Source organism: Myxine glutinosa, chromosome 8, assembly GCF_964187855.1.
Source record: "Myxine glutinosa chromosome 8, kmMyxGlut1.1, whole genome shotgun sequence".
Taxonomy (NCBI): domain Eukaryota; kingdom Metazoa; phylum Chordata; class Myxini; order Myxiniformes; family Myxinidae; genus Myxine; species Myxine glutinosa.
In genome coordinates this window covers 25,011,333-25,023,961 of record NC_136268.1, presented here as the reverse complement: position 1 = coordinate 25,023,961, position 12,629 = coordinate 25,011,333, and the positions used below count along the sequence as shown (strand labels likewise).

Sequence of the window (12,629 nt, the reverse complement as noted above, 5' to 3'; positions counted from 1 at the left end):
CTTACCACGCAACTCTACTATTTTGTTCCTCTTTTTGGAACCGCCTTCCGGAAATTGCTCGATCCCACTCTTCCTTCTCGGGCTTCAAACAGGCAGTGCACCACCATCTAATCTCTTCCTCCATTCCTAACCGCAAGCTTTACTATTTTCCCCAACCTAACTCACTCAGTTACTCGTATTTCCTCCTTTCCTCTTCTTCTGTTTGTTCATTCCTTGGCTTGTTGTGTCCAACCGTGGCCAACCTGCCCCACTGTCAGTTCGTTCTATTTTTACCCTGTGTCACTTCGCTCTTCCATGAACCTTGATCTAGTACGTATATTAAAATTTACAAAGCTATTCAAGTCAATAATAAGGACTTTCTGGCGGAGCAAGTCGATTGTTATTGTCGTTACAGTGTAATCAAATGGACATTAAATGACAAGACATGATGAAGCAGTGTGATATTTCAGATTAGCGTGAACGTTTGTCCACTTCCCAGGAATATTTATTGACCAAGCTCTAAATTGAAAAAAGGGTTCAAGAAAGGAAGCGGATACAAAGAAACAGAAGATTTACACAAATGCACCGAAGAATACACAGTAAAAGGCCATTTTGCCAATGTCATATTGCCATTCAGACACTCACATGCAAAATAACAAATGAACAAGAGAAGACTCATGCCAACAAAAAAGGATGGAAGATATCCATCTTCGTCTGTTTTCGAGGAATGGACGACAAGGACGATAATTTGCAAGAGGCTTCAGGTAGAGGCTCAAAGAGGTGATGACGTTTTCATCGTATCGATTTAATCGCTCAGGAAAGGGATTGCCAGCCTCGTGCTGCCCGGTTGAAATCCTTCCCTCGTTCATCCTGAGCAATTTGAACCCTACGAGAAAGACCCAGGTCGAAGATCACCGAAGTCAACCGCCGTGCCGGTTTACCAGTCGCCTGACGAAGTCTTCTCGCATCAAACCGTGGTCTGAAAAGCAACAGGGGAAGCTTTCCTGTTTGCGGTCGCCACGACAAAGTGCTACTACCACGCATAAAATCCTGCCGACGTTGTGCAAAAAGCTTATTCAGGACTGTGTCCCAGGCCTTTCCAGACTGTGATCCCCCTCGAAAGGAAGATGCCGGTCCATTTTCTGCCTTCCCTTGTGGCGAAGCATCCAGCTGTCCTTCCGCTGGTACTTTTACATTTGAAGTCGGCTCTGATAGAAGAAGGTGCTTACGTAAACGATCCCATCCAAAGCCCTTCTTGAATTTCGGCTTTGGTGGAACTTTGGGTTTTCCTTTGCTTAATTTGGCTTCTTCTTTGTTTGGCCCATTGCTTATTGTGACGGCATTACCCTTGTTCTTCAAAGATGTAGCGTCTTTAAAAATATTACCAGGTGAATGATTTTCTTTGACTGTGTCACTGGTCTCTAGACTGGGTCCAGGATCAGCTTTCCCATCGTGCAGTTCACTCAAAGGCCTTTCAGGCAGCCTCGCTCGAGCTTTATTGATAGGTACTGATATATTTACTTCTTCTTCTTTCAGTACACCCTTCAAAGGGGACATCGCTGCAGTTTGAGAATGCGTGATGCCTTCACCGTCACCTGTATGAACATCTGTTTTCGCTCCCAAAGCCTGCGGTGAATGACCCCGTGTCATGGCTGCCAAAAACTTCACCTTTTTCTTTGGTTTAAGTGGTGGAGTTGGTGGCACAACCTTGGATAGGCTCATGGTCGATGGAGTGATCGAGGCAAACATGTCGCCTGGCCCTGCGGGTTAAGAAAAAGAAGGCTTGAGTGAAAAAACACAACAAAAGAGAGCAATCTTCATTTGTTATCCCTAATACGAAATGCCTTAATACTTATCATCCATTGACTTTGAAAAGGTGTGCGACAGGGTGAATAGAGAGGCAATGTGGAAGATACCGAGATACATTCGTACAGCTGATAGAGAGTACCTACAATGGATACAAATGCAGAGTAACTTGCAACTATAAGTTGTCGTCTGCATTAGAGGTTACTACAGGTGCCAGATAATGTTGCGGGTTAGCTCCATTGCTGTTTTCAAAAAAAATCGGGGAAATCACTGAAGAAATAGCAAACTGGAGTCTTTCGTCTGCAGCAGCTTTAAGAAAATCTTGAGAATCTTCTGGCCTGACATGGCTCGTAAGGAAGAGGTTGAAAGGTTATCAGGGAGGAAAAACACCATAGAAGAGATCAAAATTAGGAGGTGGAGATGGATTGGTCACGTGTTAGGCATGTCGGATCAAAATATACCGAAAAGAGCAATATGCTGGGAACCTGACCGGAAGAGAAGGGTTGGACGGCCAAGAGGGAGCTGGTGACGTACCATCGAGAAGGAAATGAAAGGAATGAAGGTCACCTGGAATAAATTTGGAATGTGGGCCCAAAACAGAGAAAAGTGGCGGATGTTCATATGAAACTCCATACGCCAGGCGGGCATGATTGGATAATAAGCAACGAAGCATTACGAAATGCATCAACGTTTTCTTGGTCAAAAGATGCATCCCTGATCTTTGCAAGATAAATTACAGCATTTCATCACTATTTAACTTGAGGTTCACGACTCTAAGGCAACCATACCTGGAAAGAGCGAATGATCAATTGGAGATCACAATATATCGAACGAAACCTCGATTTCGTTCCACCGATCTACTCAGCTACTCCCACCTGGCAAACACCAAGGTGAGTCATTCTGCCATCTGAGGATCATCATTTTGCAACTGGTTTTTGGTTAGGCCCCGTCGTTTTGAGGATTATTTTGGTACGGCTCAAATCTACTCAGATCTACATATGCCACACACATCAGGCAAATCATTACAGTAATTTTAAAATTCTACAGGATCTTTCTATCCACATAACTGAAATTGCAGACTTTACAAAAGTAGATAAAATTTGATGTGGCATCAAATGGTGTGTCATTTATTTAGATACTGGCATCTGAGAGGGTTACAGTAGGTCAAGTTGCACCATTTACACCAACAAGGTCCATTGCTGCATTTCCACCATACGATTCAATCACACTTATTTATTTATTTTTCTATGTAGGAGCGAAGCTCATGGAATAGAAAACACTTCGTTTTAATTACTCGCGACACTGCCGTAGGCCAGGTGCACGGGCATTCCACTGATCCCGCCTGTGAGTTTGGCTGTTTGGCGGCAGAATAACTGGACAAGGATTGGGAGCCAGAATCGCCAAATTTGACACAGCGTTTCATATTGTAAATGTCTCGGGTGAGTTCAACTCTGAGCTCACCAGGAAAAATATAAAATGAATTTTTTTTAGTACCGTCCTTGCAGACATACAGCGTTATATATTTACTTATGCCTCGGCCATGTGACAGTGGAAGTTAGCGTCCTCTTGGGCCTGTATTGCACTAAGGGAAAACAACTGCATGTGCTCTTGTTTTGATTAAATTGATCTAACAGAGAAATTTAAACAAAAGCTAAGTTGAAACATTCCTGCTTGTTTCCGTCTTGCATAATTGTCGAGCGACTTCAGTCGTGACAAATGTCTGTAGCTCTCATTTTCATATGCTGGAGTTTCATGGAGAAGGAAAAATCAAAGTTTCAAACCAGAAGCAAGAACATTAACAGGCGAGGGAGACAACAAAACACCAAAACGGTTTTATGTACGGATGTGGTCAGTTCACGTTTCGGTCACGTACATCCAAACCTATCAAGAGGAGGCCAACAGGACAATTTATACAATATTGCCAGAATATAAAATGTACATCGTCACACCATATTTTCCGATACAGATGGAGAAAATAGTGCAAAGTGCTAAAGACACTCACAGATCTGCAGCACACTTACTGAGCGCTGCCACCTACCTCGGAAAAATCTTCAATATGGCCATGGGAAGGCACTGGCACCTCCCACCCAGTTTGTAGTGACTCTGCCACACCGAACTTTAAGGGAAACAAGTTTATTTCAAGCTCGAAGGATCACACAAAGCGTCCTCAAAAGCTGGCCCGCACTTGCGACCCCGAAGGGTCTAACAACCAGTGTGTGAGCCCCATTCAGGCCCGATTGAATTGTTGGCACTCACCGGCCCAATACATTAAAGATAACTACCAGGCAGTAGGCAGAGGTTTTTACACAATGCCAATCATTGATGATACTGAGCCAAAAAGTCCTATAATTGAACCAGTTGCACCTGCTATCATGAGGAAATATAATGCTTACTGAGGGGCTCCATTGTTGTGGTTAAAGTCTCGCTCCTCTCCCTAAACCTCCATCATTCAGATATCAACCATACACTGCATCGGCCGACCTGGTTTGTTCAGTTTGTTCAACATTTTGTGACCTGGGACACATCAACAGATGCCTACCTATGACAGCAAACCAGATCAACAGATATGACCACTACATTCCAGATCAACAGATGAGACCACAACGATCCAGATCAGCAGATGTGATCATGCCCATCCAGATCAACAGATGTCTGTCTACCTACGACGACAAACCAGATCAACAGATAAGACCACAACGATCCAGATCAACAGATGTGATCATGCTAATCCAGATCAACCGGTGTCTGCCTACCTACAACGACAAACCAGATCAACAGATAAGACCACAAAAATCCAGGTCAACAGATGTGACCACAAAAATCCAGATAAACAGATGTGACCACGACAATCCAGATCAATAGATGTGACCACGACAATCCAGATCAATAGGTGTGACAACGACAAGCTATCTCAACAGATGCAATCACAACAATGCAGATCAACAGATGTGACCACGCCAGTCCAGATCAACAGGTGCCTACCTATGACGACAAACCAGATCAACAGATAGGACCACAACAATCCAGATCAACAGATGTGACCACAACAAACCAGATCAACAGATGTGACCACGACACTCCAGATCAACTGATGTGACTACAACAAACCAGATCAATAGATGCGACCATGCCAATCCAGATCAACAGATGCCAACCTGTGACAACAGACTAGATTAGAAGATGTGACCACGACAATCCAGAACAACAGGTGCGACCACAAATCAGATCAACAGATACGACCATGACACTCCAGATCAACAGGTGTGACCACAACAATCCAGATCAACAGATGTAACCACAACAAGCTACATCAACAAATGCATACCAAGACAAACCAGATTAACAAATTCGACCACAACAAACCAGATCAACAGATGTATACAATGACAAGCCAGATCAACAGATGCGAGCACAACAAACCAGATCAACAGGTGTGTACTATGACAAACCAGATCAACAGATATACTAGTAGACATCGACGAAACAAGAACTACTGCTCGTCTCATTTCACAGCAAGGAAATACAAGTGAGAATCAGAGACAAAAATAATAATAATAATAATAATAATAATAGGAAGCACAAGAACGACACTTTGTAGAGCATGTAACTCCACGCGGCTGAACAGTTTACGTTTTGTATTCCACTGATAGGCCGGATCTTGATTCAGACCTGAACCAAAATTGAATCAGTTTGGTCTTGTCACCGAACCAAGTCATCCTCCAAGTTTCGTCCGAATTCGTCCATAAATCTTTGAGATATCCTGCTCACAGATAAACAAACATGGGTCAAAACACAACCTCCGTCTACCTTCGGTGGCGGAGTCCAAGTGCGAATTTCATAAGTTCGCTGTTATATGATCAATCTCTCTGTTATACGAGTGCAATCAACATCAAGAACACGCTTCGACTGACCCATATAGCGAAGATGTAACAACATTGGGCCTTAAGGTTGTAACTGGTACACATGCACCTCCATGTCATGTCCAAGTAAAGGCGACCAGATCAAGGACCATCAGAGGGTTGAAACATCGTCAGGAAATTGCCGAACTTGTCGGTATCTAAAGTTCCACTTGACTAGTTTAACACATCCTAATCCACTCTTCCCTCCCAGGTGCTTTGCAAACGAGGACTGATGATCATGCTAATACTTCTGTTATAGTTCCACTCTAAATGGAGAATGAATAATCATGAACGACACGAGTCTTACATGCAGCTCCTTAAGACAGCCCACTCAGGTTCTGTAAATAGACAGACAGTCTTGTCTCTGATTGGTCACCATTGGGTCTTATTTCAGGGTTCGAATGTCCTCGACTTTTCCTCTAGACTCAGCAGAAAACAACTTTACAAGTGGAGGCTGCGTTCGCTCGTCTTCTCCATTTCCTTTGCCTCTTCTTCGTTTCTTTCTCAGAACTTTGTCCACCACTCTTCCTCCAATGCCTTATACACAACTCTTCCTCCAATGCCTTATACACGACTCTTCCTCAAATGCCTTATACACGACTCTTCCTCCAATGCCTTATACACAACTCTTCCTCCAATGCCTTATACACAACTCTACCTCAAATGCCTTATCCACAACTCTTCCTCCAATGCCTTATACACGACTCTACCTCCAATGCCTTATACACAACTCTTCCTCCAATGCCTTATACACAACTCTTCCTCCAATGCCTTATACACGACTCTTCCTCCAATGCCTTATACACGACTCTTCCTCCAATGCCTTATACACAACTCTTCCTCCAATGCCTTATACACGACTCTTCCTCAAATGCCTTATACACGACTCTTCCTCCAATGCCTTATACACAACTCTTCCTCCAATGCCTTATACACGACTCTTCCTCCAATGCCTTATACACAACTCTTCCTCCAATGCCTTATACACGACTCTTCCTCCAATGCCTTATACACGACTCTTCCTCCAATGCCTTATACACAACTCTTCCTCCAATGCCTTATACACAACTCTTCCTCCAATGCCTTATACACAACTCTTCCTCCAATGCCTTATACACAACTCTTCCTCCAATGCCTTATACACGACTCTTCCTCAAATGCCTTATACACAACTCTTCCTCCAATGCCTTATACACAACTCTTCCTCCAATGCCTTATACACCACTCTTCCTCCAATGCCTTATACACAACTCTTCCTCCAATGCCTTATACACGACTCTTCCTCAAATGCCTTATACACGACTCTTCCTCCAATGCCTTATACACAACTCTTCCTCCAATGCCTTATACACAACTCTACCTCAAATGCCTTATCCACAACTCTTCCTCCAATGCCTTATACACGACTCTACCTCCAATGCCTTATACACAACTCTTCCTCCAATGCCTTATACACAACTCTTCCTCCAATGCCTTATACACGACTCTTCCTCCAATGCCTTATACACGACTCTTCCTCCAATGCCTTATACACAACTCTTCCTCCAATGCCTTATACACGACTCTTCCTCAAATGCCTTATACACGACTCTTCCTCCAATGCCTTATACACAACTCTTCCTCCAATGCCTTATACACGACTCTTCCTCCAATGCCTTATACACAACTCTTCCTCCAATGCCTTATACACGACTCTTCCTCCAATGCCTTATACACGACTCTTCCTCCAATGCCTTATACACAACTCTTCCTCCAATGCCTTATACACAACTCTTCCTCCAATGCCTTATACACAACTCTTCCTCCAATGCCTTATACACAACTCTTCCTCCAATGCCTTATACACGACTCTTCCTCAAATGCCTTATACACAACTCTTCCTCCAATGCCTTATACACAACTCTTCCTCCAATGCCTTATACACAACTCTTCCTCCAATGCCTTATACACGACTCTTCCTCCAATGCCTTATACACGACTCTTCCTCCAATGCCTTATACACGACTCTTCCTCCAATGCCTTATACACGACTCTTCCTCAAATGCCTTATACACAACTCTTCCTCCAATGCCTTGTACACGACTCTACCTCAAATGCCTTATCCACAACTCTTCCTCCAATGCCTTATACACGACTCTTCCTCAAATGCCTTATCCACAACTCTTCCTCCAATGCCTTATACACGACTCTTCTTCCAATGCCTTATACACGACTCTTCCTCCAATGCCTTATACACGACTCTTCCTCCAATGCCTTATACACGACTCTTCCTCCAATGCCTTATACACGACTCTTCCTCCAATGCCTTATACACGACTCTTCCTCAAATGCCTTATCCACAACTCTTCCTCCAATGCCTTATACACGACTCTTCCTCAAATGCCTTATCCACAACTCTTCCTCAAATGCCTTATACACGACTCTTCCTCAAATGCCTTATCCACAACTCTTCCTCCAATGCCTTATACACGACTCTTCCTCCAATGCCTTATACACGACTCTTCCTCCAATGCCTTATACACGACTCTTCCTCCAATGCCTTATACACGACTCTTCCTCCAATGCCTTATACACGACTCTTCCTCCAATGCCTTATACACGACTCTTCCTCCAATGCCTTATACACGACTCTTCCTCAAATGCCTTATCCACAACTCTTCCTCCAATGCCTTATACACGACTCTTCCTCAAATGCCTTATCCACAACTCTTCCTCAAATGCCTTATACACGACTCTACCTCAAATGCCTTATCCACAACTCTTCCTCCAATGCCTTATACACAACTCTTCCTCAAATGCCTTATACACGACTCTTCCTCAAATGCCTTATCCACAACTCTTCCTCCAATGCCTTATACACGACTCTTCCTCAAATGCCTTATCCACAACTCTTCCTCAAATGCCTTATACACGACTCTACCTCAAATGCCTTATCCACAACTCTTCCTCCAATGCCTTATACACGACTCTTCCTCAAATGCCTTATCCACAACTCTTCCTCAAATGCCTTATACACGACTCTACCTCAAATGCCTTATCCACAACTCTTCCTCCAATGCCTTATACACAACTCTTCCTCAAATGCCTTATACACGACTCTTCCTCCAATGCCTTATACACGACTCTTCCTCAAATGCCTTATACACAACTCTTCCTCCAATGCCTTATACACAACTCTTCCTCCAATGCCTTATACACAACTCTTCCTCCAATGCCTTATACACGACTCTTCCTCCAATGCCTTATACACGACTCTTCCTCCAATGCCTTATACACGACTCTTCCTCCAATGCCTTATACACGACTCTTCCTCAAATGCCTTATACACAACTCTTCCTCCAATGCCTTATACACGACTCTACCTCAAATGCCTTATCCACAACTCTTCCTCCAATGCCTTATACACGACTCTTCCTCAAATGCCTTATCCACAACTCTTCCTCCAATGCCTTATACACGACTCTTCCTCCAATGCCTTATACACGACTCTTCCTCCAATGCCTTATACACGACTCTTCCTCCAATGCCTTATACACGACTCTTCCTCCAATGCCTTATACACGACTCTTCCTCCAATGCCTTATACACGACTCTTCCTCAAATGCCTTATCCACAACTCTTCCTCCAATGCCTTATACACGACTCTTCCTCAAATGCCTTATACACAACTCTTCCTCCAATGCCTTATACACAACTCTTCCTCCAATGCCTTATACACGACTCTTCCTCCAATGCCTTATACACGACTCTTCCTCCAATGCCTTATACACGACTCTTCCTCCAATGCCTTATACACGACTCTTCCTCAAATGCCTTATACACAACTCTTCCTCCAATGCCTTATACACAACTCTTCCTCCAATGCCTTATACACAACTCTACCTCAAATGCCTTATCCACAACTCTTCCTCCAATGCCTTATACACGACTCTTCCTCAAATGCCTTATACACGACTCTTCCTCCAATGCCTTATACACAACTCTTCCTCCAATGCCTTATACACGACTCTTCCTCAAATGCTTTATACACAACTCTTCCTCCAATGCCTTATACACAACTCTTCCTCCAATGCCTTATACACGACTCTTCCTCAAATGCCTTATACACAACTCTTCCTCCAATGCCTTATACACAACTCTTCCTCCAATGCCTTATACACGACTCTTCCTCCAATGCCTTATACACAACTCTTCCTCCAATGCCTTATACACAACTCTTCCTCCAATGCCTTATACACGACTCTTCCTCAAATGCCTTATACACAACTCTTCCTCCAATGCCTTATACACAACTCTGCCTCCAATGCCTTATACACAACTCTTCCTCCAATGCCTTATCCACCACTCTTCCTCCAATGCCTTATACACGACTCTTCCTCAAATGCCTTATCCACCACTCTTCCTCCAATGCCTTATCCACCACTCTTCCTCCAATGCCTTATACACGACTCTTCCTCAAATGCCTTATCCACCACTCTTCCTCCAATGCCTTATCAACCACTCTTCCTCCAATGCCTTATCCACCACTCTTCCTCCAATTCCTTATCCACCACTCTTCTTCAAATGCCTTATCCACCACTCTTCCTCCAATGCCTTATCCACCACTCTTCTTAATTATTTGTCCACTTTATCTTGCTCCACTTCTTACACTTCTTTATCCATTTGTTATTTATCCACTGCTACTCCACCTTGTTTCTTTATCCATTGCCTTCCTCGTTCCTTTATAAACCACTCTTCCTCATTCCTTCCCCCCCTCCCCCCCCCCCACCCACCTCCCCCTCCCCTCTATCCACTATTTTTCGTCATTCCTTGGCGAGGATTTTGAAGAAATGCTTGTTGAGGCCTCAACAATAAAATAGTGAGCTGATCTAAAAGGAAAGGGTATTGCAATTGGGTTTGTTTGTCTGTCTGTTTGTTTGTCCGCGCAGAACATGAGTGTGCTTTTCTCTGCAACCATGTTGGTCCGATTGCCAATAATTTTTTTTACCATAGGAGCGCCTCCTCCTGTAGAATTTTTAAATGATAATTATGACGTCATTGGTCACGTGGTATGGGCACCATCTTGGAAAAACCAAAAACTTTGCACCTCTGTCTCTGAAACCGCTCCATGGAAAAAATTGAAACATGACTCATTGTCAATTACTCCCCATGCGGAGCAACATAAATTCATGATGATGTCATCAGTGCCTTCATTATGACGTTATCATTAGAGAAGTAGAACGCTTGATTCGATCAGTTTCAAATTTCTTGTGTGTCATCTGCACAAAAACTGTATGGGAGAATTAAAATGATGATGTCATCAGTCACGTGGTTTGGCAGCCATATTGGATTGAACATAAATCTCCGTCGTCAATAAACCACACAAACACAGCAGCTAATACCACACAAACACGTCCTGGTGAAGGTCTGCAATCTCTGATTGCTCTCTCTTGTTTTTTATTATTGTCATCCCATTCGCATCGTATTTATTTATCCTTGTCGGCACATCGGACGCCATGCTTAATATCGGACGCCATGCTTAATATCGGTCACCATGCTTAATATCGGACGCCATGCTTAATATCGGACGCCATGCTTAATATCGGACGCCATGCTTAATATCGGACGCCATGCTTAATATCGGACGCCATGCTTAATATCGGACGCCATGCTTAATATCGGACGCCATGCTTAATATCGGACGCCATACTTAATATCGGACGCCATACTTAATATCGGATGCCATACTTAGTATCGGATGCCATACTTAATATCGGACGTCATGCTTAATATCAGATGCCATACTTAGTATCGGATGCCATACTTAATATCGGATGTCATACTTAATATCGGACGCCATACTTAATATCGGACGCCATACTTAATATCGGACGCCATACTTAGTATCGGACGCCATACTTAGTATCGGACGCCATACTTAGTATCGGACGCCATACTTAATATCGGACGTCATGCTTAATATCGGACGCCATACTTAATATCGGACGCCATACTTAATATTGGATGCCATACTTAATATCGGACGTCATGCTTAATATCAGATGCCATTCTTAGTATCGGATGCCATACTTAATATCGGATGTCATACTTAATATCGGATGCCATACTTAATATCGGACGCCATTCTTAATATCGGACGCCATACTTAATATCAGATGCCATACTTAATATCGGACGCCATGCTTAATATCCGACACCATACCTAATGTCGGACGCCATGCTTAATATCGGACGCCATGCTTAATATCGGACGCCATGCTTAATATCGGACGCCATGCTTAATATCGGACGCCATGCTTAATATCGGACGCCATGCTTAATATCGGACGCCATGCTTAATATCGGACGCCATGCTTAATACCGGACGCCATGCTTAATACCGGACGCCATGCTTAATACCGGACGCCATGCTTAATACCGGACGCCATGCTTAATACCGGACGCCATGCTTAATACCGGACGCCATGCTTAATACCGGACGCCATGCTTAATACCGGACGCCATGCTTAATACCGGACGCCATGCTTAATATCGGACGCCATGCTTAATATCGGACGCCATGCTTAATATCGGACGCCATGCTTAATATCGGACGCCATGCTTGATATCGGACGCCATGCTTGATATCGGCCGCCATGCTTGATATCGGACGCCATGCTTGATATCGAACGCCATGCTTGATATCGGACGCCATGCTTGATATCGGACGCCATGCTTGATATCGGACGCCATACTTGATATCGGACGCCATACTTGATATCGGACGCCATACTTGATATCGGACGCCATACTTGATATCGGACGCCATACTTGATATCGGACGCCATACTTAATATCGGACGCCATACTTAATATCGGACACCATACTTAATATCGGTGTTGGCTTAGCGGTTAGGGTGCCGGCTTGGGATCCGAGGATCCTGGGTTCGAATCCTGATCGATCGC

General features: G+C 43.8%; 2 protein-coding genes across 15 annotated transcripts in view; one reads left to right on the top strand and one right to left on the bottom strand.

Annotated features, from left to right (window-relative positions):
- The window catches only part of PRR33 (proline rich 33), a 44,379-nt gene that overhangs the window by 5,540 nt on the left and 26,210 nt on the right, over nt 1–12,629 (bottom strand). For 5 of the 14 annotated variants that reach the window (XM_078783017.1, XM_078783014.1, XM_078783018.1 and 2 more), the window contains one exon: nt 439–1,739. In XM_078783017.1, coding sequence (XP_078639143.1) covers nt 793–1,728 — 936 coding nt within the window. In that variant the 5' untranslated portion in view covers nt 1,729–1,739 and the 3' untranslated portion in view covers nt 439–792. Of the gene's footprint in view, nt 1–438; nt 1,740–3,823; nt 5,645–5,696; nt 6,003–12,629 lie in introns of those variants that run through there. The other 9 variants (XR_013624257.1, XR_013624259.1, XR_013624258.1 and 6 more) reach the window with 6 other exon arrangements.
- Nucleotides 1–12,629, top strand: part of CALD1 (caldesmon 1) — a 130,746-nt gene that overhangs the window by 111,654 nt on the left and 6,463 nt on the right. The window lies entirely within an intron of this gene.